Source organism: Rousettus aegyptiacus, unplaced genomic scaffold, assembly GCF_014176215.1.
Source record: "Rousettus aegyptiacus isolate mRouAeg1 unplaced genomic scaffold, mRouAeg1.p scaffold_m13_p_7, whole genome shotgun sequence".
Taxonomy (NCBI): Eukaryota; Metazoa; Chordata; class Mammalia; order Chiroptera; family Pteropodidae; genus Rousettus; species Rousettus aegyptiacus.
Window position 1 is genome coordinate 98854600 of NW_023416310.1, and position 27792 is coordinate 98882391.

Here is a 27792-nt window from a genome sequence, read left to right on the forward strand (position 1 = left end):
ATAAAAATATGAATAATTAAAAGGCAGTAACTACATATTTATCAAGAATTACTTTAAATGTAAGTTGATTAAATGCTGCAATCAAAAGGCATAGGGTGGTTGAATGGATAAGAAAACAAGACCTTTACATATGTTGCCTATAAGAGACTTACTTCAGATTGAAAGACACACACAGACTAAAGGTAAAGGGGTAGAAAAAGAAATTTCATGAAAATGGAAATGACAAAAACAAAGATGGGGTAGCAATACTTATACCAGACTAAATAGACCTTAAAACAAAGCCTTATACATAACAAGCGACAAAGAAGGACACAGATTTCTACTTTTGGGTATTTATCTGAAGAAACCCAAAACACTAGCTTCAAAAGAAACATTAATCCATGTGTTTATTGAAGCATTATTTATGGAAGATATGGAAGCAACCTAAGTGTAGTCAAAATATGGAAGCAGTCTAAGTGTCCATCAGTAGATTAATGGATAAAGAAGTGGTACACATATATGATGGAATATCACTCAGTCATAAAAAAGAATGAAATCTTACCATCTGCAACATCTTGGATGGACCTAGAGGGTATTATACTGAATGAAATAAGTCAGACGGAGAAAGACAACATCATATGATTTCACTGGAATCTGAAAAACAAACAAAACAAATAAACTTGTACATACAGAGAACATTTTGGTGGTGGCCAGATGGGAGGGCGACTGGGGGCTGGGTGAAAAAGGTAAGGGATTAAGAAGTACATAGTTTGAAAATAGTCATGGAGATGCATAGCATTGAGAATATAGTCAATAATACTGTAATAACTTATGTATGGTGCCAGATGGCTATTAGATTTATCAGGGTGATCACTTTGTAAGGTATATAAATGTCTAATTACTGTGTTGTACACCTGAATATATTATATGTCAACCCTAATTGAAAAAATAAAAAATTATTTAAAAATATATGATTAAACAACAAGCTTTGATCTAAGACCTACTGTGTGCCCAGTACTTAGCAGTTGGAGAATGCTATGGAAGAGCTAACAAGAGATAAGAACATAAATGTCATACTACATTTACAGTAAGCTAAGTATATCCTAAATGCAATCCTTAGAAATCCGTAGTTTCCCTGAGTAAGTGATCCCTAAGTGAGTAATACAAGATTACTGCAGTACGGTAAACTAAGTGTAATTGATCACAACCCTGCCCCCCACTCCCACTCCATGATATAAAAATTTCAAAAGCCATTCAACTCATCCAGTAGTTCTTTGAGCATTTTATGTAGACTAACTACTTTATTTTGTTTTATTTCATTAGCTCTAGACTACTCTCTCTAGTTTCAGTCAGTTATTTAAAAATTAAATGATGCTTGTTGGTCATGACAGAAGCTGGAGGAATTCAGCATGACTCTATTTCCAGTAGTAGTGCAAAAAGGCAAATTGTCCTGGAATGATTCATTGGAAATATGGTCTTCCTCATTGAGGCATGGCATCTTTCATGAGAAGAGAAGTGATTTATGTGATGTGATCATGAGTGCAGATGGCTAAAATGGCTGTTACCTGTAGGGATCTGTGACTCAACATCTGGCCCCTGGAAGCTGGTTCTTACCAGACTATCAAAGATCAAGGTGAGCTTCAGGGCATCAAGCCAACTTCTTAATTTTTTTTTTTTTTAAACAGACAAGACCTGAAGTTCAAAGAAGAGAAACCATTTGCCACACAAGAAACTAGTTTCGTATCTATTAAAAATTCATTTTAGTATTTCTGGTTACCTCTTGAACCAGTTTTTAACTTCTTACTGATTCTGTCTTAAATTAATGAGTTAAGTAAAACCTTCACTACATGTTCATTTTATATTTGTGTGAGTCATAATTATACCTTAAAAATTATCCTTTAACAGGAAGAAACCAGGATTTGAGTAAGAGCTTTCTGTTCCTTCCTTCACTGATTAGGTACAGGCCCTATTTACATGGATTTCTGAGATGGCTAAGTGGTCACTTGTAATTTTTGTCTCACCTTTTAATGTTTCTAGGCCATGTGGGTAACATTTATAAGAAAATTTATTGAGATGAATTTCATGTAACATAAAATTAACCTTTTTTAAAAAGGATGTTATTAACTAATCATTTTAAAGACAATTCATTGACATTTAGTCCATTCACAATGTTGTATAACCTTTTCTGTAGTTCCAAAACATTTCCATCATTCCAAAGTAAAACCCGTTATCTATTAAGCAATTTCTCCCTATTCCTTTATCCCTATAGCCCCCAGAAGCCACTAATCTGAATTTCTTGTCTATGGATTTATCTATTCTAGATATTTCATATAAATGTAATCATGCAATATGTAGCCTTTTGTACCTGGCTTCTTTCACTTAGCATAATATTTTGGAGATCTGTAACATGTGTAGCATATGTCCATAACCTGTTCTGTTTTTTGGACTGAATGTTATTCCATTGTATGTGTATGCCACAATTTGTTTATCCTTTCATCTGTTGATGAAAATTTGGGCTGTTTCTACCTTTTGGCTATTGTGAATAGCATTGTATGTACATGTATGTACATCTATGTATTTAAGTACCTGTTTTCAGTTCTTCTGGTATCTAGGAGTGCAATTGCAGCATCACATGACAATTCTTACCTTTTACTTTATTGAGGTACTGCCAAATTGTTTTCCACAGAGAATAAATAGATTTTACATTCCTACCAGCAATGTACAAGGGTTCCAATTTATCCACGTCTTTGCCAACCCTTGTTAATTTCCATTTTTAAAATGTTAGCGTCCCTAATGGGTGTGAAGTGGTAACTCATTGTGGTTTTGATTTGCATTTCCCTAATAGGACTAAGGATGTTATTTTTTCATGTGTTTGTTAATCTTATGAAATTTTGAACAGTATCTTATATTTTGAATATACTAGTGAATCTGGCTATTGAAAATAAAATGATGATTTCCACTAGAATACAAGTAATTATCCTTTAATTTATTTTTCTTGATTTAAGATTTTGTACTTAAGTTTTATTAAACTGTTCTGTAGAGAAGTTATCTTTTTGGAGATAAACTGGAGAAGATTTTCTCTATTCTTTACCTCACACTCTTTACATGGTGTTTTCACGGACCATGCCTGAACCTTCCACACAGTATCGAACAAATGCTTTTAAGAATGCAGTAGAATGTTGCCATGGTGATAATATGTCCTTGTGAAACACTGCTATGTGAGCTGTTTTATGCCCTAAAATCTTGCTTGGAGCTGTCTCTTTGTAAGATTTATTTGCTGATTTGCTTTTTAAAAAGTGGATATATAGTACATTTTAAGTAACAACAACAACAACTAACATTTATTGAACATATTAGATGCCAGACTCTCTACTAGGCATTTTATGTAGATTATGTTCTTTAATCCTAGTAGAATGTTCACTCCTAAAGGTAGGCTCTTGTTTTTCTTGTCTGCTGTATCCCCAATATCTTAACAGTACCTGCTACAGAGCCGGTATTCAACAAGTGTAGTTAAATGACTAAACAACCCTTTGGGGTAGTTTCTATTACTATCTTCATTTTACAAATGAGGAAGCTGAGGCTAAAAGATGTAAAGCAATTTTCCTCAGGTCATAGAAATAGAAGGGCAGTGGTAGGGCCCAAATCAGAACTCATCCTATTCCAAATTGACTCCAAATTTACATTTAAGCCACAGTGTTCAGAACAGCACTTTTACCTCTTCCTTTCACATTTTATTTGGTGGTCAAGTAGTTTGTCAAACAAAGAAGAAGTAATTATGTTCATTTTGATTCAAGAAAATATTTATTAATGGCCATCTGTGTGCCCAGACATTTGTTGGGTGTAATGTTGAGAATTAGCAGTTAGGAAATGAGGTTCCATTATGGGATCTGACACTAGCTAGGTGACCTTGAACAAATAATATACTCTCTCTAGACTTTGAACTCCTCATGTGTAAAATGGAAAAGTTGGACTAGATGATCCAAGTGTGCTCCAGCAATGAAATATAACTTTAGAAAATGGCACTGAGAAGGCCACGATGAACTTGCTTGCTGGGCATAGGACTGGTGGGGGACATCATCGGTTTGTGTATCTTAATCTTTAATCTGGAGGGAATGAACAAAGAGGAAAGGGCAAAAAGTGGTAAGTATACAATGGAAATGATAGAGTGTATCATCTAGAAGAGAAAATAAGCAGTTATCTAAGTAACAGGAAGCCTCAGCTCATCTTTAATTTCAAGAAATGAGATTTATGCTATACTGATTTTTACCTTTGAGAGGTATAATAGCATAAAGTTATTTAATTTTTCAGTTGTTTCTTATATTTTCCTCTCCTTTGTGCCCTATGATGGTGCTGAGAAGTAGTTAGGGATGATAATTGGAAAGACCAAGGGACTGGCCAACTTTATGCAATTATCTAGTGATTTTCAATCTCGTTTTTTGATCCCGCAGGCTGTCTTTTCCTGGAATTTGAAGAAAATGTGAAATTATTATTTTTTAATGTGAATTTTGTTAAAATTCACTTAATTAAAAAAAATATGCCTCATGACAGTTTTTCCTTAGGTTTCTCAGAGTAGAAGATAGTGCCGAATAAGACAGATAATAATAGGGTAGCAAAACTTCCAAAACAATGTGTTAACTTTTTAAGTAAAAATATCTTATGAATAAAACATACCTTTTAAGGCTCACTTGTTTTATACTTTAAGTTGGGTTGAATGATTATATTTCTTATTGTGCAAAGTTTAGCCAATCAATATTCTAAACACTTATCAGATGACCAGTGTGTACAAAGCACTATGCTAGATTTCTTAGATATTCAAAGATGACCCTTGTCCTCAATCTTGTAAAAGTTATAAATCCTATATAACTAACCACAGCATATATTGGAATATTATGAATATCTCAAGCTAAATCTAAAGTGTTATAGGAAATCAAGAAGATACCCCTTTCAACTATAGTGGTTGAAAAAGGCCTTATGGAAGAGGAGGTACTGGAGCCAAGTTTTGAAGAATATACATATATTTATATATATTCATATATATGGGGGAGAGAGATTAACAAATGGAATAGAATCAACACTGGCTCAGAAGGATGAATATTCAGGATATATTTGGGGAACCATAAGTAGTTCATAGTAGTGTAGAAAAGTTATAAAAAGATGAGTAGTGGGGAATAAGGAAAATAAATGAATTGAAAGTTGCGAACAAGTTTGTACTCCCTGAGAAAAACTGTTAAAAAGATTCCCCCAACAATTGGTTCTATGTAAGCCTATTAATGTTCCTTTCATGTTTGTGTCCTACTCCAAATAAAAGAATAAATAATACCTTCATTCAGCAAATATTTGTTGAGTACCTGCTCTGTTCCAGGTGCTTTGCTAGGTGCATAAGCTATAAAAATGGACTAGACAATGGTTTTTGCCCTCAAAGAACTCATGGGCTGGTGGGAAGACCGACTCTTAGTTAGAAAGGGGGTACATACAAAATGCCCATTTTATCTGAAATGGTGCCACTTTGAAAAAAAGTGATCTTGGCTGTGCTGGACTGATTGCCTGAGCTCTGTTTTTAGCCCTTGGTAGCAACCTCAGGATGTGTGGCATACCAGAAGAACAGCTGCATACTATATTCTGAAATGATGAAAGTGGTGCCTCTGTTTTTCCAGACTTACAGCAATGACTCTCACTGAGAAGGAGAGCCAAGCTCTTTCTCTGCTGGCTGGTGCTGTTGGGCGCATTGTTTTATAGAATTTTAGAGAGAAATTTTCAGATTTTCCTGCTTTTCCTAAAGAAAGGAGATATAGAGAAGGAAAGGAGAAGGGAATAATTAACTATAGAGTCCTTTCATTTTAAAAAGAGTGCCGAATTCATCTACTGGTATTTCTTAGATGCAGCAAAAGATAATAATGATAGATAATATTTATTGAGTACTTACTTTGTATCCTGCACTATGATGAGGCCTTTAACTTACAATACCCAATTTAACTGACACAGTAGTCCTCGAAATGAGCTACTGTTTTCATCACCTTTTATAGATAAGGAAACTGTTGCTTAAAAAGATTAAGTAACTTTCCCATGTCACATAGCTCATAAATAGATATAATGTAAAGTATATTGGAATGCATTTTATATTTCATATTTTATGGAGAAAGCTGAAGAGAAGTGATTGGTCCATAGGTACAGAGCAAAATCCTGTCAGAGCCAGATTTAGAACCCATATTTCAATTTGATGACCAACATTTAAAAAATTCTTTTATAATAGGAAATTTCAAACATATATACCACTCAGCTTCTATATAAGTAATACCTAGCTCTGCCCTTTGGAGCCTTACAGACTTACAAATAAAAGTTAATATTACATAAATACAGCCAAGGAGGTATGAACAAAAGTTCTAAACACGGCGAGAAACATCTATCAGGACCAGAGGCACTCAAGAAAGACCTTTGTGCTGGCTTTAAAGGATTAGTAGGGGCAAAACAGTTTGAGAAGGTGAAGGGAATCTCAGGCAAAGAAAACAGCTTGATCAAAAGCACGGAGATAACTGTGCCGTTGCTATTTACTAAATCTGTCAGGCACAAAGCTATGTGCTTGGGGAAATTTTATAACTTGCCCAAGGTTGTCTAATGTGTCAGAGCTAGGATTAGAAGAACCAAGATCTATCAGATTCTAAAACCTAAACTCTTAATTTTTAATGGAGAAAACTTATGTTCAGAGTGTCATAGGGTGAGAGCAAAGTAGCAGGACAGAAGGCAAGGAAGGTTTGAAAAGGCCAGACTGTGAAGGGTTTTATGTATTATATCTGTGAAATCATTCTTTATCCACTTCTTTCCCCAGACCCATGCCAGAAAGAATCTTATTTTTTCCTCTTGACCCCTAATCACAATATTTATATCTCAAATGCTTTTATATTCTTTCCTCATTTGTCTCTGTTCACTACTAGGCAGCAAAGTCTTAATCAACGGGATTACCACAGTGCCCTACTCATTTAGTGAATGTGCTCTACTCTGTGAATGAATGAAGCTAAAGGACTATCTACGGTGGTGAAAGTTTAGGCATTATGCTTTGCAATTGTATATAAAAGAGGTATGGTTGCCTTGGAGAAACTGGAAGTTCTCAGATTAATTTTAGGTCATTCCTACATTGCCAGTTGGTAAATCATATAACCCCGGTGTTACCTGTCCAGTTTCAATGAGTGTGACATTATATGGGTCAAGCCAACTGGTCGAAACATATAAGAAAATTGGCGCTAAGCCACAAATATGAGCTCTAACTCAGAGACAGAGCAGCACTCCTGGTAGTTGATGATTTCTGCATGTTGTGGCTCCCTTGCCTGGGATCCATTTGATTTTCAGTATTTAGCTATAAACAAGTCTTAAGCCCAGCTGGGTAGGCTAGGGTTGGGAAACAGAGGTAGGGAGAACAGCTGGAGAGGCCTAGAGATGTCGACAAAGAAGAATGTGCAAACCAGGAAGGAATGCAGGAATACTGGCTTATCTGGATGTCTTTTTTTTTTGTACTACAGCCCAATTATGGCCTGTGGCCAGTTGTTTCTGCAGAAGAAATTGAACTTTCCTCTTCCTAAGCCTCTCTCTCAAATTCCTAGGTCTAGAGCATACCTAAACCTGTTTCATCCCTACCCCTACATAGTAGTGGATGAATTGCTTGGTTTAGAGTCAGGAGATATGGGTTCAAGTTCTGACCACCAGTCAGTCCCTAACTATGTGACCTCAGGCAAGTCATGTCCAAGCTTTGGTTTCTTCTGTGGTAAAGTGGAATTATACCTCCTTTTTGCCATTCCACAAAGTTTCTAGGAGAATGAAGCAAGATAATGGGGTTGAAATGTTTTGTATATCAAGCTCTTGTGTAATTGTGAGGCAAGAGGAAGATGTGGTCTCCTGAGAGGCTTTTGGATTTGGGGACCCAGATGAGGGAAACACTTCTTTCTAAGCTGCCCAGTGTGCCACAAGGTGGCAGCAGGATCCTATCTTTGCTCTTACCTTGCGCATGGGGGGCGGGGGGGAATGCTGCTTTGCTCTATTCTGTTAAAGTGGAGAGGATTTAGTCCTACATTTCTCCACCAAGTCCTTCAACTTCATATTAAATATTTTCTCAAAGTACTCACATTCTTAAAGTAGAATCCCACGACACTTTCCCCACTATTGAAGTTAAATCAGCTCTGGCTGGTTTCAGTTAATAGTTGCAAACCTATTTTGGGCTTTAGGCTTTCATACAATTATTGCCCTCCTGAGATTTCACTGCTATGGACTCCAAACTCACTTTCATTTCTATCCTTGAATCATAGCTCTAGTGGACCTGGCAAACCATATAATCTAACTCCTCATTTTGCATAAGAGGAAACTGAGGCACAGAGAAGGGAAATAATTTGTTCAAGATTAAACAGTCCATTCAAGAGTTAAGACTTCAATCCTGGTTTCTTCTTGTAGGTTCAGTCTCTTTGCAAACGTCTTTTCAGGGTGTTTTGGAGGCCTGAGCAGCTTTGTTTCTTCCAGTGGTGAGAATTTTGAGGGCTTTCTGAGGCAGAAGAAAATACCAGATCTCTCTGTAACATACATTTGAAAAATCTTTTGAAGCAGCATTGCCAGAAGCACCTGATTAGGAATTCCCAAGTATCTGAAAGGCCTTAGAAACTCTCAGGTATGCATGCTAGAAGAATTGCAACAGATTATGCCTTAGGAGAGATAATTGTTTTAAGGGGCTCATTTCAGTATATGAGCTTTTGTGTTAGGCTTATCTTTCAAATTATGTTCTTAGAGGCACAGCCAAAGAGGATTTGGTCCTACAATGAAATGAGACCATTCTCTGTATACTGTGGCCTATGGCAGAAGGCAAGAATGAGGAAAGCCAGCCTTAAACATGTACTATCTTGTATAGGGCATTCTTTGCACAGAGAATCCACATGAAGGTGGCAGAGTGGTAGGGTAAAAGACTGTGGACTTGAAAATTGAATCAAAACCCGCCCCATTTGTATATCTTTAAGGCAATTGTTGTAAGTCTCAGTTTCCTTATCTATTTCGTTAGCTGTGTAACCGTGGACAAGTAATTTAATCTCTGTATATCTCGATTATGTTATCTGTAAAATGAGGATAATAGTAAAGTGAAAAGCCCTATGTCATAGGTTTTATAGTGATTAATGTTATTTCCTAGGACCATATAGGACATGTAATAAGCACTTGGAAAGTATTATTTTTGTTGTTATTACTATCACCATAAGGGTTGTTGTGAGGATTAAATGAGACAGTATATGTAGAGCTTATAAAGAGAATAGGCACTCAATAAAATGATATTTTTATTTATATGTAATTAATAACCACAGTGGTATAAATAGTATTCATGGTAAATGAACCTGCTAACTTATGATCTAGATGCAGGAGTATTATTTTGTTTTTTATGTTTATTCTTACTCTTATTTGAGGGTAATTCTTGACTTTTTGAATTGTACATTCATCATCTTTTTGGTAATCTGAAGGCAGTAATAACGATTAACATTTATTGAGCCCTCACTATGTGCCAGACCTTGTGCTTTATGTATATTATCTCAGAAGGATTCAGTAACTTGCAGGTAGCAAGTGATAGATCTGGTATTTGAACCCAGGCATTCCGAAATCAGAGTCTGCCTTCTTGACTATTTCTTACTATTATGCCTGCCTTAAAAAATGTTTACTATAATGGAGATTACATTTCTTAGCAGTAGAATTATAATATCCTGGAGCCAAAAGATATTTAAGTATTCATCATGGATTTATAATATATATCAGGCATAATAAAAATGTTCAAAACCTTCAACCCGACAGATCCACTTTTAGGAATCTATTCTAAGGAAATAATTCAAAATACAGTCAAAGTGTTATCACAGTATCATTTCATCACTGTCATTTATAATGGAAAACTATAAAGCAATCTAAACATCTAACCACAAAAAATGATTAGTAAAATATTCTGTATCTATTTGATGAATTATTATGCAACTCTTAGTAATTGTAAACAGTGATGCTGTTGGCTTTGTAAGAAGAAAGATGCTGTATGTGAATCCATGAGAAGATAAATAATAATAAATATTTTCTTTTTCTTTCTTGAATACTAATCTTTAATTTCTTTACTCTGGCAAGATTAGTGGACAGAAGGATTCTCAATACTGTTACATATTAGAATTTGAGGAATTTGGATAATTTCTAATGGTTCAATCTTCTCTAGCTGATAGAAAGTCTCTAGTTAATCTTTCCTTCACGTAACAAGTAGATCTTGCCCCATGCTGGACACTCAAGGAGAATCAAGAGATGTAAAGGCCTTAATCTGTGGGTGCTGTTAACAGTTTTGTTAGGGATAGCCTGGCAGCCTGGAATTAAGGTACTCTGTGCAGAATTGGAGAAGGGGTGGGCAGCAGGAATAGATGAATGCGTACACATGCTGAGGGGAGGGAGCCTAAATACTGTGGGCTCAGGGCCGTGTGAGTTAGAGCTGCTGTAGAAAGGTTCTTTAGGGGAAGTGAGTCTTGGACTAGACCTTGAAGAAAATTATGGATTAAAACTGGTTATTTTTCAGACCAAAGGAAGAGCACCATAGGAAGAGGCCTGGAATACTGCAGTGACCATATGTCGTGGAAAAATAAACGACTGTCTTAACCGGAGTGGAAGAGGCAACTTGGGAAGATCAAGAGGTGAGCTTTACTCTGCTTTTTAAAAATATAATCAGTAGTGTAGATCATTAAAATACACATAGTGGCTGGCTTTTGGCCTAGACTAAAGGATAGTGAATTTTATTTTCAGTCCTCTTTTTCTTGACCATTTTTAGGAATGTGTATTTGAGATGTGTGCTGTACCAAAAAGATAAGAGTCATGACAAAAAAATAATTTAGGATGGAGAAGCCATTTCATTGTGCTGAGAAGAAGCTGTAAAGGAATGCTTTTTGTAAATTAATTAGTGCTTCTATGAGTACCAAACTGGTGGTCACCTGTAGCAACCAGATATTCATGAGTAGAGTCAAGGCTTAAGGGCTGGTTAGCAAATCTGTCATCTCCAGAACTTTACAAAATGAAAAATGATAGAATTATAGTCAAATAATGATAGAATGATAATTATTTTCACTTATAAAATGAAGAATGATAATCAGGATATATTATAAAGCCCCTCAGAATCCTTTGAAAAGGATTCAGGCTGACACATCTGAATCAGGGGGGCGGGGGATCATGTGGTATAAATGCTGCTATCTGCACAGAGTTCCCCATGTCTGCCCCTTGATCTACCTGCAGAGGCCTTCCCCTGAGAAGGCTGTGAGTAGTGATTTAGCAGAAAGAAATTTGATCTAGAAAGACTGGCAGTGAAATAAATCTATGGTCAGCTGTAGAGTCTGAGGTTCTAGTAGCTCTGACCCTTGTTTGTTCCTAGAATTGCTTTGAAGACTCAATATGGAGGAAAAAGTCAACTCATCTAGATCCATTGCATGTGAAGTCTGTATGAAAATGATAATCCTCAGTCATTAATCACTAAAGTCAGCTCAGAGAATAAATATTGTTATAATGTAATTTAGTCCAAAAAGATTTCTCAACAGGAATTCGAAGCAAGCCTTCTTGAATTAGTTCTGCCACTGACTAGCTTTGTGGTAGATAGCAAGTCACTTTACCATTCTGATGAGCTCAGTTCTCCCTATAAATTGTTCCAGCCCTGATATTCTGAAGTTCTGAGATGAGAGAATATAGAAAAATGTTCCTCATTTGGGGATTGAGAATTCTAGGGGGAGAGAGGGAAGAGAGTTAACTCTGAACCATACTTTACCTTTTGGTTCCTCTTCCTGTTATAAGCTATCCTTGTTCTTTCCCCCAGAGGAAGGTGACAATGCAGTGTGTGCATGAAATTGCTTTAAAGCTTCTTCCCTGGAGGCTGAAAGTGCCTTGAGAACCTGGTTTCATCTGTCTCTGCCTCTTTTGTGTCTGGCATAGATCTTGCCACAGAGTAGATGCTTAATGTTTGTTGACTTGAACTAGTGTGAATACTTGTGTTCTTTTAAAAAAATGTTTGCAGCTTTATTGAGGTATAGTGATGTACAATAAGCTACACATATTTAAAGTGTGCAATTTGGTAAGTTTTGACATGCATATACACACCTATGAAGCCATTACCACATCCATCACCCCTAAAAATTGTTTCATGTCCCTACTATGTAAAACCTTCCTCCTGCCCTCCATCTTTAAACATCCACTGATTTACTCTTGGCCACTATAGATTAGTTTGTATTCTCTAGAATTTTTGTAAATGGTATGCAGTATATATTCTTTTTTTTTTTTCTTTGCCAGTACCATACTGTTTTGATTACTCTCACTTTGTATTACAATTTGAAGTCAGGCAAAGTGATGCCTCCAGCTTCGTTCTTTTTCTCAGAATGACTTTGGCAATTTGGGGTCTTTGGTGTTTCCATACAAATATGATGAATTTATGTTCTTTAAAAAATGCCAGTGGGATTTTGATGAGGATTGCATCAAATCTGTGTAATGCTTTACGTAATATGGTCATTTTAACTATGCTGATTTTTCCAATCCAAGAACATGGAATATCTTTCCATTTCTTTGTGTCTTCTTTGATTTCTTTTAATAGAGTCTTATGGTTTTCATTATATAGGTCCTTCACATGTTTTGTTAGATTTATTCCTAGGTATTTTATTCTTTTTGTTGCAATTGCAAAAGGAATTATTTTTTCCATTTCTTTTTCTGACACCATTATTAGAATTTATAAACACTATAGATTTTTGAATGTTGATTTTATACCCAGAAACTTTATGGTATTTGCTTATTGTTTCTAGTAGTGTTCTTGTGGACTCTTTAGGGTTTTCTAAATAGAGAATCATGTCATTTGCAAATAGTGACAGTTTGACTTCTTCATTTCGTATTTGAATGCCTTTTATATCTTTCTCTTGTATGATTGCACTCACTAGGACCTCCAAAGTTATACTGAATAACAGTGGCAATAGTGGGCAGCCTTGTCTTGTTCCTGATCTCAGAAAGTAAGTTTAGTTTTTCACCATTAAGTATAATGTTGGCCTTTATGACATTAAGGTACTTTCCTTCTGTACCGATTTTGTTAAGCATTTTAATATTAAATTGATGCTGTATCTTGTCGTCTGCTTTTCCTGCATCTATTGATATGATCATATGATTCTTATTTTTTAATATGTATGTGGTGTATCACATTATTTGATATTTTTATGTTAAACAATCCCTGTGCCTTTGGGATGAAACCCACCCGATCATGGTGTATAATCTTTTTAATATGTTGCTGTATTCGGTTCACTAGTATCTTATTTAGGATTTTTGCATCTGTCTTCACGAGAGATATGGTCTGTAGTTTTCTTTTTTTGTGTTATCTTTACCAGATTTGGGTATCAGGGTAACATTAGCCTCATAAAATGAGTTGGAAAGTATTATCTCCTCTTTGATATTTTGGAAGAGTTTGAGGAGAATATGTATTAAATCTTCTTCGAATGTTTCACAGAATTCACTGGTGAAGCCATGTAGTCCTAGACTTTAACTTTTTGGTAGAATTTTGATGATTGTTTCAATTTCCATATTGCTGATTGGTCTATTTAGATTTTCCAGTTCTTCATGATTCAGTCTAGGAAGATTGTACTTTTCTAAGTACTGGTCTGTTTCTACTGGGTTATTAAATTTGGTGTTATATATTTTTTCATAGTATTCTTGTATGATCCTTTGTATTTTGTGATGTCAGTCATAATTTCCCCTCTTTCATCTTTGATTTTGTTTATTTGTGTCCTTTCTCTTTTTTCTTTAGTGAGTCTAGCCGGGGTTCGTCAATCTTATTAACCTTCTCAAAGAACTAGCTCTTTGTTGCATTTATTTTTTCTATTTTTTTTGTGTTCAATTTTATTTATTTCTGTTCTAATATTGATTATCTCTTTCCTTCTGTTGACTTTAGGCTTCATTTGTTTTCCTTTTCTAGTTTTTTAAGATGAAGCATTAGGTTGTTAATTTGGGCTCGTTCTTATTTTTGGAGTTAGGCCCGTAATGATAAGAACTTTCCTCTTATGACCACTTTTGCCACGTACCAAAAGTTTCGATATGTTGTACTATCATTTTCATTCATTTCTATGTATCTCTTGATCTCTCTTCTTATTTCTTCTCTGACCCAGTTATTCTTTAGTAGCATGTTTAATCTCCACGTATCTGTGGTTCCTCCTGCTTTCTTTTTGCAGTTGATCTCTAGTTGCAAAGCATTATGATCAGAGAATATGGTTGGTATGATTTCAACCCTCTTATATTTCTTGAGGCTATCTCTGTGTCCCAGGATACAGTTGATCCTTGGGAATGTTCCATGTACACTAGAGAAGAATGTATAACCAACTGTTTTGGAATGGAAGACTCTGTAAATGTCAGTTATGTCCAGTTGGTCTAATGTGTTATTTAAGGATGTTATTTCCTTATCAATTTTCTCTTTGGGTGATCTGTCCATATGTGACAGAGGGGCATTTACGTCCCTTACTACGGTAGTGTTTTGGTCTGTTTCTCCCTTTAGTTCTGTTAGTAATTGCTTTACATATTTCGTGGCTTCCTAATTGGGAACATAGATATTAATAAGTGTTATGTCTTCTTGGTGCTTGATTCCCTTTGTCATTATGAAGTGTCCCTCAATGTATTTCCTTACCTTTTTTATTTTGAAGTCTATTTCATCTGATATTACTACTGCTACTCCCACTTTTCTCTGTATGCCATTTGCTTGAAATATCATTTTCCACCCTTTCACTTTGAGTCTATATTTGTCTTTGGAGCTGTGATGTGTCTCCTAGAGGCAGCATATGGTTGGGTTTTATTTTTTGTTTCACTCTGCAACTCTGTGCCTTTTTATTGGTGAGTTCAGTCCATTTACATTTAGAGTGATTATTGAAATGTGAGGTCTTATAGCCATTTTGTCTTTTGCTTCCTGGTAGCTTGGTGTTTCCATTGCTTCCTTGTCCTTGTGTTTCTGTTTTCTTTATTTTGGTTGGCTTTTGTGTGTTTTCCCTTTGGTTCTTCTTGTTTTCTGTTATATACTTCAGTTCTGAATCTTTGATGTGTGCTTACCATTACGAATATGTATAAGACAGTTATATGTATTTTGTGCATTCATTATCTCCATTCCCCTTTGCGAATTTGGATCTTTGAATCTTCCCTTTTTGAGTCATTGTTGTCTAAATTTGTCCCTATGTATGCTGAACATTCATTACTATCTTGCTACAGCAAGTCTATTCTTCCTCCTTCTCCTTCTCCTCCTCCTCCTCCTCCTCCTCCTCCCTCCTCCTTCCTTCCTCTTTTTTTTTTTTTTTTTTTTTTAAGGCGAGGCAACCCTTGGTTGACCTCACAGATTGCAAGGACCTTCTCAGTTTACGATCCCTTATTTTTTTATTTTTATTTTTTTACTCCTATAGCACCTGGTCTTCCTAGGGAGACCACCTAGGTCTCCCATTTAAGTACTAACCAGGCCCGACCCTGCTTAGATTCCAAGAGCAGATGGGACTGGGCTTGTTCAGGGTAGCATGGCCATAGACAGAAATTCTTTTTTTATCGTTTAAGCTTATAATGCCCTGTTCTTAGTAAGGGTTGCATTCCTTTGCTTCTATTTGCCTAATAGTCACCTTACTCCTAATTATGTATTTTTTTTGTCATTTGTTTTAGGTGAGCTGACCCCTTTTAGTATTTCCTGTAGTCAGGCCTCATAATGGCGAATTCCCTCAATTTTTGTATATCTGGAAAGGTCTTAATTTCTCCTTCATATCTAAAGGAAATCTTTGCTAGATTCATTATTCTAGGCTGGTAGTTCCTTTCACTTAATATTTTAAATATATTATTCCACTCCTTTCTGTCTTATAAGGTTTCCACTGAGAAGTCCGAGGATAATCTAATGGGTTTTCCATTATTAGTTACAGTTTACTTCTCCCTGGCTGCCCTGAGAATTCTTTCTTTGTCGTTGATTTTTGATAATTTTAATACAGTGTGTCTTGGTGAAGGCCTTTTTGGGTTGAGAATATTGGGCGTTCTGCTGAGTTCTTGAGTTCCAAGCTCCAGCTCATTCCTTAGATTTGGGTAATTCTCGTTAACCGTTTGTCTGAAAATGCTTTCTAGTCCCTGCTCCTTTTCCTCACCTTCGATAATGGCCATTATTCTTATGTTTCCTCTCCTGGTGGTATCAGCTCGTTCTTGTATTTCTCTTTCATTATTTTTCATTCTTCAGTTTCTCTCTTCCTCCTTCTGATTTATTTCTAGATTTCTGTCTTCACTATCACTGATCCTTTCCTCCATTTGGTTGACTCTTATTTCCCAAGCTCGCTATTTCATTTTTCAACTCTCGCAGTGTGTTTTTTATCTCCAGAAGATCTATTCTGTTCTTTTTGAGGGTTTCAATCTCCTTGCTCTGCTCATCTAGGTGTTTTTTCAATTCCTGAAATTGTTGATATGACTCATTTTGGAACTCACGGAGTTTTTTCAGAAGTGCCGTCCTCGATTCTCTGTCATTTAAGTTGTATATTTCTATGTCTGTAAGCTTATTTTCTGGAGATTATTTCTCTTTCTTTCTGAGATGGCTTGTCACCTTGCTTGTTCGTGGTGTTTAATGGACTATTTCTCTGCTTGGGCATCAATGGAAGTGTGTTCTATGGTAGCTCTCATGCACAGATCCCACTCTCAGACATGGTGGTGTGCAGTTTGGGTGTTTTTGTTGAGTTTTAGATGTTCAGCTTATTGTTGTTTCAAGGGGAGCGATTTTGGCATGTCTCTCACTCTGCATGTTTCTCCAAACTCTGTCTGGACATATATTTTATTTTATTTTTATATATATATATATATATATATATATATACACATATATATATAATATAATATACATATATACACACACACACACATATACACATATATGTGCATATATGTGTGTGTGTGTGTGTGTGTGTGTGTGTGTGTGTGTATAGTAGGTGAATATCTAGGAGTGGAACGACTAGATCAGATAGTAGTTGTCTGCTTAACTTTTAAGAAAATGTCAAACCGTTTTCTAAAGTGGTTGTACCATTTTAGATCCTACCAGCAGCTTATGAGAGTTCAATTCCTCCACATCTAGCTCTTGGTATGGATCAGTCTTTTAAATTTTAGCCATTTGAATAGACATTTACTAGTTAGTATCTTATGGTTTTGATTTATATTTCTCCAATGGCTAATGAGCATGAACATCTTTTCATGCACTTATTTGCCATCTGTATCTCTTCTTTGGTGAAATGTCTGTTCAGTTTTTCTGCCCATTTAAAAAATTGGGTTGTTTTCTTATTATTAAGTTTTCAAGACTCTTTATATATTTTGGAGACAAGTCATATCAAATATAAACTTTGCAAATATCTCACAGTTTGGCTTGCCTTTTCATTCTTTTATTAGTTTTTCATGAGCAGAAGTTTTAAATTTTGATGAGGTTCAATTTATCAATTTGTTCTTTAAAGGGATCTATGTGCTTTTGACATTGTATCTAAGGAATCTTTGTCTGATGCAAGATCGCAATGCTTTATCCCCCTAAGTTTTCTTAAGTTTTATAACTTAAACTTTTACATTTAGTTCTGTAATCCATTTGAGTTTTTTTACTGTAAGAGGTATGAATCAAAGTTTTTGGGTTTGTTTTGCATGTGGATATCCAGTTGCTCCAACCATTTTTTGAAGAATATGTATAATTTTTCAGATTTAAAAAAATCTTTATGAGCACAGGTGGTTCCATTTTACAGATAAGGAAACAGGCTTAGGGAAGTAAAGTGACTTGCTCAAGGCTGTATAATTGGTGTTAGACCTAAGGCTTAGAACCCAAGTCTAGTTTGTTCACTGTGTTGTCTTTTTATTTAACCTTTTCAAGTACCCTGTACTTGAGCCTTATCATACTGCCTACTTTTTTTTAGAAGAGAACTGAGACCTAAGAGAGGACCAACCTTCAGAGACCATATTGTGAAGGCTCTTAGCTTTCAGACCACATCCTCTTATTATTCTCCCCTCATTCATTGTGCTTCAGTCTCCTTGCCTTTCCTTGAATCCACCAGGCACACTTCTGCCTCAGGGCTCTTGCACTTGCTCTACCCTCTTCCTAGACTGTCTTCTGTCAGCCATCTGCATGTCTTGCTTCCTTATCTCCTTTAAGTCTCTGCTCAAATGTCACCTCAGTAAAACCTTCCTGAACCACTTATTTAAAATTGCAAGCTCTTCCTTCAGTAATCTGTGCCCTGCCCCATCCATACAGTCAGGTTGTGCAGCCAGATCCCTCCCATGGGATGACCAGAGATTTTCTGTCAGAGTGATACCAAGGCTATGGCTGATTGACGGTAGAGCAGCTTTTTCTACATGGTCAAGGTTAAGGAAGGATGCTGAAAGTAGCTCGAAGTCATCTACCTTTTTTCTCCCATCATCTTTAGGAATTTAGAGTACTCTATAGATGTTTGGCCCAACTTTCTGATCTGGGTCTGACTCATGTTAATTTATAGACTAGCAGCCTCATTAGGACTTATATGGGTGTCAGAGATTTTTTAATATTGCTGCTATTTCTTTAGTCCCTTCTTGGGCCAGGCATTGTACATACATTATTTTCAATTCTCACAACAGTCCAGCAAGGCAGAACTTAATCTCTTTCTTAAGTACATAACTTTATGGCTAGGGATATTAAAGAAGCTTGTCTCAGTTCACACAGAGTAAGTGGTAAGGCCAAGATTCAAACCCAGGGCTGGATGCCTCAAAACCTGAGCTTTTCTCACTATGCTTTGATAATGTATTTCCGCTTTCCTTTTCATATCTCCCCATCTAAAAGCAGTATCATCAGGTAACTTCTGGAACATGAGGGTAAATAAGGAAGGCTGTTCCAACGTCATCTCTACATCTCTTCCTGGAAGGAAGACAGCAGGGATCCCTTTTTAGATATGGCAGAACCGAGGCACTGAGGGGTTAAGTATCATGCTTAGGGCTACAGTGTAAGTCTTTGGAAGAGCTGAGCGGAAAGCTCGTAGCTTCAAACATTGTTTGACAGCCGATATCCCACCAACACCAGAGACAATTTTATTGTAGGACTGAACGAATGAGCAAGTGCCTGCTTTTTTTGGCCTTTCAGAAAGATGAGTAAACATCTGAGAACTGTGAGCTGTTTCCTACCAGTTGCTTATGGAGGAATTGCGGTCCCGCCACACAATACTGTAGATCTGGGTTCCACTGAATTATTAACTTATAAGGCATGTTCCAGACTCATTCTACCAAGCTAGATGCCCCAAAATTAGATTTAACATCTGTTTCTGAGAGCTCCTTAGCTGAAGTCCTTCCAGAATTAACCTTGAAATCCTGGTTTTATACTTTTCCAAATTCTCTGAAATCAGAGAGAGTGTTTACATGGGTAAGGATGGGCTTTATCTGAAAATTTTCTTGAAGTGTTCCGTGATTATAGCAAGTGTGAGTTAGTTTATGCCTGTCTCTTTCTAGGGGCCTGTGATGCTACTGCTGAAGTTTCTGATCAGTTTGGGGTGGCTGAGAATATGCTTATTCTGTGTAGTAAGAGGAATGGGTACCATCTGGACACCCATTCTCGTAGAAGATTTTCATCTGAACAGACTGACAGGGTCCAATGGTGTAGCAGACAGAGCTATTGGTCAGTGCCAGTCAGAGATGCTGGACTTCAGCTATAGCTTTGCACATTCACCAATTTGTATAATCTTTGTCAATAATCAGGTACCCCCTAGTTTCCTGGGAGCTAGGGAATTAGATTTTAATGGAAAGGTATAGTCCCCACTATGCCTCTTTCTAAACACCTATGTTGTTATTGTCTAGATTACTTACAGTCCTCCCTCAAACAGTACATTCCTCCAGAACAGAGAACCAGTCTTACTATTCTCTTTATCTCCAATGTCTAACAAGTGTCTAGGAAATGACAGTTGAATAGTGAGTGAAATAGGGTGGGATTTTAAACTAGATAGTCAGGATTTATCACTGTGTGCTTAAGTAATAGTTGCCTCATTTGTAAACTGGAGTAACATTACCTACAGAAATATTTTTAGGATTAAGGGAGTTAATGAAAGGAGGGACAAGGTGAGTGACAGATGGCCCTTTGGACTCTGATTCAGTAACAGCTTAGAACACAGAATTACAGAATTAAAAAGAACATAACCAGCTTCATCTCTGTCTGACTAAATCCTAATCATCTTTTGGATCTCAGTTTAAAAATTATTTTTTTTCCAGGAAGATTCCCTTTCTACTTCTTGTCTCTCTTCTACTCTAAACAGATTAGTTCCTTCCGTTAAGTGCCTTTGTACTATTGTATTCTTTATTATGACACTTGTCACAATTTACTTTTAAAAAAATGTCATCTCTGTTAGACTGTAAACTCCACGAGGTCAGAGAATTATGTCAACCTTGTTCACTGTTGTATTCAGTCACATAGGGTTTAAAATATTTATCGAATGATTGATACATTTTACAGGTGAGGAATTGGAAGCTTTGTAAGGATAATGAGTTTGCCCAGACTCTAAGACAGACCTAAGTTTCTTGATTTCTTGTACCATAGCTGCCTCATGAGCAGGCACTTTGGATTCTTAGTTTTCTTCTTCTTCTTCTTTTTTTTATTTTTAAGTTTTTGTCTTTTTCTCACTCATTTGAAAAATTTTTATAAATAATAGGTGTTCCTAGAAGAATATTTAGAAAATATACCTAAGCAAATAGGCAAAAAGAAAGAGGAAGGGAAATTAGAAGCAAGATGGAACAAGGAGGAAAGAAATATAGGTCACCCAAAAGTCTTATCACCTGGGATAAACACTTAACACTGGAATATTTTCTTTCAGACATTTTTTAGGTGCTATGCACAAATGTGTGTACACACACACATACGTCTTTGTTTTCAAATTACAGGAAATAGAAAGCTGTAAAACTTGAATTATCCAGGAGACCTCAGTATAATAACAGTGTCTAGGAGTCAGGGACTTCTGCTGCTGTCAAAAAAGCAGATCTTCTGGGATCCCAGGATGAGGAAAACTGCCTTCAAATCAATAGCTCAGCAACTTTTGCTTTTAGGTTTTATGTTCCCTTAGTGGAGAAGAATTTGGTTCACTGAAAAAGACAAAGTTCTTCCATGCCTTGCCTTTTTATAGAGTCTGGTTTTTCCTCTAATAGAGTCATAAAGGGGCCCACTCTCCTGGAGGCTGGTTGCCCTGGAAGACTGGCCTTTTTATTTCTAAAAGCTATTTGCTCCAAAAAACCTGTCAATTTAGTTAATTGGAAGTTAAAAGAGCATTTTCTTCCATTCCCAAGACTGGCCCATTTAGCGGACTCTTATTAGCACAGCTATTATTGGCAAATAATATTTGAACCATAAAAGTACACTTTGCCATTAAGCCTTCTGTGGAACCAAGGTGTGTTTATATTTGTCTTCCTGCTACTGCAGATTTCCTAAGCACTGGCTTTTAGATTTCAAATGGAATTTGGTGTTCTGCTTCTTCAGGTACTAAGTCCTGATTCTTCAGGTACTAAGTCCTGAGATTTTAGGCCCCATTTACTCTTCAGATCCACATGCCACTTCCAAGCAAAGATTTGTTATCCCCAGATTTATTCTACATCTACAGTTTGCAAATAGTAATTGAGCCCCCACTTTGTGCCAGATGCTATACTTGGCAGTAGAGCCACTACAGTGAATAAGACCCAGTTCCTGCCTTCAAGGAGCTTGTGTCTTATGGAGCAGGCATACATGGTTTTAGGTGATAGGTATGCACGGGGTACTATGATAGCAGTGACTAGGGAGTCCTAACAACCTTGGGAGAGCAGAAGTGGTTAAGAAACATTTATACTGAGACCCAAAGGACCCAGGATTTCACAGCTTATTGACATTACTATGATCTTTGTGTAATTAGGATTGTGTCTCTATACTTTCATTGGGTAATTAATAAAACATAGGTTTGAAAATTCAGACATTCATTAATTACTGCCTAGTTTGTTTTATAAGAAATAATTTTTAAAAATTTATGTGTTAAATGCTTTTCTCTTGCCTAAACCTGTCTTAAATAATCTAAGGGGAGAGTAGGGGGCTGGTATAGAAGGAATAAAGATGTAGGTCATGGTCTCTGAAAGAACAGATTTATCTACCTAAAATAAAAAATAGCAGGAAATAGTCAATGCATGTGTTCCTGTCCCTAGCATGATACATCCTTTTACTTCCGCTGCAGGGGAAACACTATCCCAGCTTCAACAGGGAGTTTGATGTAGACACAAATATAGAAAGAGACTTGCTTTGCCTTCCTTAGCCCACTGGAAATATTCATCATCTTCTTTCTCCAGTTTATTGCCTGAGCTTATGTATTGCATAGGTGACTTCGGGGAGGAAAGAAATGAGTATATCATTCTTGAAATACTCCCCTCTTCCTCATCTAATATATATCCTTTTCTCTTCCCCAGTGTATTCTCACTTAATGGGTATAAAGATGAGTCCTCTTTTGATGTTAAGTCTGCCTTCAGTTACTCTCAACTTTCTTTTAGACAGTTTTCAAACTAGCCAGAAGGAAAGCCTTCAAAACCAAGACATTGAATTACCTCTTGGGTATCTTGTAAATTCTTTAAAAATTTTTTAAAATATACATTTATTTTTAAAATTATAGTTGGCATACAAATGTATTATAAATTCTTTAAAGTCTCAACTACATCATTAACTTTTTAAAGCTGTCTTACACTTTTTCTATACTGAATACAGTGCTAAGTACACAGTAAGAACTTAATATATTTTTCTTGATTTATTATTCTACAAAAAACAAAGCTTACAGGAAGAGAGATTGACTCCTTTCATTGGGCTGATGAGCTATGCTGTCATGCTCAGCTCAGGGTAGGGAGCAGCTTCTTTGAGTAGAAGCCTGATGCATGTTACTTTGTCAACTTATTATATCTTTTCCGAATATCACATTTTTCATTGAAGAAAAATGTGAACCATATACATTTAAACCACATTTGGATATCTTTTATTTTGAATCATTTATGTTGTTGATTCTGTTAGAAATTGTCTGGGCTTTATTCCTGGAGGATCTTTATAAATAAGCAGAGAAAAAACTTAAGGGACTTGTTGCAAGGATGCTTTTAGTATTTTCTCATTCAGCTCTGGTCAGTGGACAGACAAATTCAGAATAGTTAATGTACTCATTTTTTTTTAACCCACGGGGAAGGTTGCCTCCCCTCCCCCTAACCTGTACTAATTTTTTGAGGGCATAAATATTTATTTATCCCACTAATAGTCTTCTTTTCTGGAAACTTAAAGATATGAGACATTACTCTCAATCCAAAATGATTTGAGGTTGGGGGATCAAGGAACAGGTTTTTGAAACATCAACTAGAGGAAACTGTGTTTCTAGGGCTATATCATGAAGTTCCAGTCTCAGATTCCTAAGAAGGAAAATACAAGCCCATCTGGCAACTGGGGAGAGGCAAGTGAGAAAATGAGGCCTTATTTTATTCAGCAAGTGGCTTGACAGTAGATCATATTGATGTGGACCACAGATATTGCAAAAACAGGAACTAAGATTGACTTTCTTGAAATCTTTTCTTGTTTCCTCTCAAAAATGAGTTTTACCTTCAGTGGGTCCCCACAACACCTGGTTTGTATTTCCATTATACTTTCTTAAGTAACTAATTATAAACCTGTGCTCTGCTACCTGTCAGTATGTAAGCCTCTTAAGGGTAAAGACATTCATTAAAAAGTACATTTAATTCACTACTTTTTGAGGTAAAAATAAACATAAAAAGACCATTATTGATAGTTATATCATTAGTGACTTTTGTTTCACTAAAGCTCAAGAAAAGTTTAGATGAAATGATAAAACAGTTTTACAGGAGAAGGAAATAGCTCTTATTATGGTGCCAGAAAGAACACCATAATATTTAATTATAGATTGGCGATCTCTTCTGAATGTACAGGGTGGGGACCAGGGTTAGAGGAGCCAGGATATATGTGTAGGGGTGAGGAGAGGGAGTGGTATCAGACATCTTTCCCTGCTTTCAGTGCTTGGTCAGAATCGTTTCAGTAACAGAAACTAGAATCAATATATCTTTATCAAGTGAGTAAAATATTACATTGATCTTAATTATAAGACTAGTCTCTATCTGTCAGAAGAGATAGAAAGGTTATGGAGAGTTGACTTCTTTCTGGGTTAAGGGGCTACAGTCCTGTACCTTTAGGATTCTAAGCTGACACCATTTGAAACTAGTTTTTAGATAAGAATTTTTATTTGTGGCTAATACTGTGAGATTATTACATTTTATTGCATTTTGGCACTTTTTATTGCACTGCATTTTACTGCAGTGCTTTTGTTGTTCATTTTACCCAAAATGATATAACAAGCAGAAAGAATAGAAATCCTAAAGAGAAGGAAAAGGTAGAGAGAGGGAGGGAGGAAGGAAGGGGACAGAAAGAGAGTGAGTGGAGAGAGAGAAAGAGATCTTTGAGGAGGGGTAAATGTGAAGTCTACTGCATAAGGAAAAAACACTATAGAAAAATCACAGGTATTCAGAAAAATGTTACTTTTATTCAAAAGGTAGAATAAAATACAGTTGCATTTTAAACATACCAGTAAGCTGCAGCTCAAATTTAATAATATAAGGGGTATTTATTGGAAGAGATTAAGCTGATTATTATTTAGTAGAAGTCACAAGCTAATGGCTGTTTGAAGAGTAGCTTAGTATTCTTTTTTGAAAACAATCTACCTGATTCTCCTATGTAAGTGACTCTGGGGATGAATGTTTAAGTCATAAGATTTAAGAGTGGTTCTAAAAAATCTGGAGCTAAATATAAAAGTGCTACTGATGATGCCCCTCAAACCCAATGATATAATCATAATTACCTCTATTTAATGTATATAAAGAATTAAGGATAAAAAGCCATTTTGTAATGAAAGCACTATCTACATTGGCCATTAATAAGTTAATGTGATTTCTAGTATAATAGGAGTGTAAAGGAGTTTGTGGCTAGTTCTAGTGGTGCTAATAGCATTGTTAGTGGAGAAAATGTGCTGTTATTAAAAACTAGAGAATCTGATTCAAGCACTGGAAGTAATTATAATACTTACTTTAAATATTAAGTTAAAACTATTCCTTTAACTTCCAATCCAAACTTACTTTCTTAGCTAATTAAGAAATTATGATGGGGGCTCTCTGACTTTGTTAATTAATTGAATAATTACGTGGTTGAAAGTTACAATTTCCATATCTGCAAGTGAAATTGCTTCAACACTAAGGAGGTGGCATAGCATTGTTTTTACTAGATGTATCATTGGTAATAACTTTTGCGGATATTCTGTTGAATATAGAATATATTCAATTTGTTCCCCAGCCATCAATATTGCTCACCTCACTTGCTTTCTCGCTGTCATTCTTTGCCACAAACAATGGCAACTAGGTTGTTTGAGTTATTCTCCAAAGAAAAAGAGGGTGGTGTGTGTGTGTGTGTGTGTGTGTGTGTGTGTGTGTGTGTGTGTGTGTGTGAGAGAGAGTGATATGACACCGACAGGTCTGTCCTTCAGCAACACTGGGCAGCATACATTTGCTCTTTTTATGGTTCTGGCTTCTCTTTTACACATCTTGCCCTATCCCCAGCCATTACCTCTCTATCTCCCATTCAGGAAGGGCTTTAGTATTAAGTATCTACAATTTTTATATACCTGTTGACATAGGAGGCAGTCTTAATGATCCCTTAGATTCATCTGTATGCATAGTGGAGATGGCAATATTTTCATATCTTTCCCGAGGTGTAAAGCACCAGCAGTGGTGAATAAGCACCACCAGGTCCTTCTGGAAATTTTTGTTGAGAAAGCCATAAAAGAGAGGGTTTATACATGTAGAAACCATAGCAACCAAGTGGCAGACTACAAATACCAGGTCATGGTGGCAGCTCATCAGCACCTCGTGATACCAGTCAAAGATGATATTGAAGATGTTCAAGGGCAACCAGCAGGCTCCAAAGGTCACCACAATGGAGATCAACATCGTGTTAATCCTCTTGTTCTCACTGAACCGGCTTTCACTTTCCCTTTTCCTGTCCACCTTTCCATTTCTCCTGTGGAGGCAGATAACAATCTTCAGGTAGCAGATGAGGATGAAACTCAGAGGGACACAATACTGGAACATAAACATGGAGGTAGTAAAGAGGAGCTGGTTCATTTTGGAGGGCCAGTTCTCTACACAGGCTACCCGGTGGGTGTAGAGGTCAGTGGGGAGAGAGAGATTGTGGAAGGGCTCATCAGTGAGGTGGTAGGACAGGAAGAAAGGAATTGACATCAAAAGGGAAAATAGCCAAATTGATGTGATACCCCAGTAGGCATGAGACACATTGGGCTTCCAGCCACGGGGGTTCACAATCAGCTGATATCTTTCAACAGCAATTAACACAAGTGAGAATATGGACACAGAAATGGAGACACTCTGCACATAGGAGGTGAGTTTGCACATGGTATCTCCAAATATCCAGTGGTCCATCAGAGTGTAGATGACAGTAAAAGGGATGCACATGACACATACCAAGATGTCAGAGAGAGAGAGATTAGCAATCAGTACGTTGGTGACATTCTGAGCTTCTCTGTGTTTCTTGAAGATGATAATGATGAGAGAGAGGTTTCCGAAAAGGCCCACAATTAAGATTACAGTATAGGCTATGAGTAATGGGAGCAAGGCTAGAGGAGAGGGTCGACAGGACTCAAAGTAGAAAAATGTAGAGTTGTTGCTGTTTGCATTGGTTTTATTAGATGCTGGATGGTTTAAGGAAGGTTCCATTTTGTCAGGGTTTAAGAAAGCTTTTCTAAGCTTACTTGTATTATGAGTAGATATTTTGACCATCAATTCTTAGGAAGTGGCTTTGCTCTGAGGTTTCCAGAGAGTAATTAGTAGAGTTTAATCTTCCTTGATCTTTATTTGTGCTTGTTGGAAATGCATGAACGACTTGAGTATGCTCTTGAAATCCTAAAAAAATTAAACACAACCCAGAACATTAATGCAACTTTTTAACAACCTGGACAGTTCTATAGGTGTAACAGTGTCCCTGAGAGGACATAGAGAGGTACCTAGAGGATCTCTCTATATTTTTACCCTCCTCTCATCTCAGGCGCTTTTTTTTTTTTTTTTTTTTTTTTTTTGTCCTTTCAGCATAGTCCCTGGAGCTAATGAGTAAAGAAATGTGATAGCGTTCTTTTAACTGTATAAGGCAGCCCAAATATACATTTCTGTCCATCACCTATCTTGTGTGTGTGTGTGCTGTGAAGTCCAGAAGTACCATTTGGAGTTGAGTTCCAGCTGGGGCATCACTACTTGGTATCTCTCTGACACCCTTTCTGCTCGGTTTTCTTATCTGTAAAATGGGGATAAACAGAGTTGTGAGGATTAAACGAGATCATGTGACTGAATTTGTCCCTCAGCCCTAACATAGAGCACATAATATGTATTCAGTATATGTGCATTGAATAAAATTGGTCAGCTTTGCTGCCCAGAATTAGTCTATAGCCTTTAGTCTGGGGGCTAGAATCACAGATCATTCTTGCTTTGGAATAGCATATGACTCCTCCTCCTCTTTGTACTTTTCCACTCTCTGGGGGCTGAAGTCATATTCTGTACAGACAGTTTCTGAGTACATTGCTCAAATTCTGGAGATTGAGGCACGGTAGCCGGTGCCTAGTGAGCTATTACTCAGAATTAACTTTATTTACAAAGTACTCTCCAATACTTCCTCCCTCTGGGTCTCTTCTTCTGACTTCCAGAGGAGCGAGGGGCCCTGGTCCTATGGCTCAGCATGGCTTAGGGTGGTCAGGTATTCAGTGGAAT

General features: G+C 36.6%; 2 protein-coding genes and 1 pseudogene across 15 annotated transcripts in view; 1 reads left to right on the forward strand and 2 right to left on the reverse strand.

Annotated features, from left to right (window-relative positions):
• The window catches only part of KLHL3 (kelch like family member 3), a 228709-nt gene that overhangs the window by 42608 nt on the left and 158309 nt on the right, over positions 1–27792 (forward strand). For all 14 annotated transcript variants that reach the window (XM_016160622.2, XM_016160625.2, XM_016160623.2 and 11 more), the window contains one exon: positions 10529–10643. The gene's annotated coding sequence lies outside the window, so the exon portion shown is untranslated. The remainder of the gene's footprint in view (positions 1–10528; positions 10644–27792) is intronic.
• On the reverse strand, positions 15387–15515 carry LOC118605682 (annotated as a pseudogene).
• LOC107518717 (neuropeptide Y receptor type 6) lies at positions 25636–26814 on the reverse strand. Its single transcript, XM_016160641.2, has one exon. It carries the CDS (start codon positions 26812–26814, stop codon positions 25636–25638), a length of 1179 nt encoding a protein of 392 aa, XP_016016127.1.

What these genes read in the sequence shown, in the direction of transcription:
- LOC107518717 (XM_016160641.2), bottom strand. Translation starts at nt 26,814, where the DNA reads ATGGTCAAAATATCTACTCATAATACAAGTAAGCTTAGAAAAGCTTTC.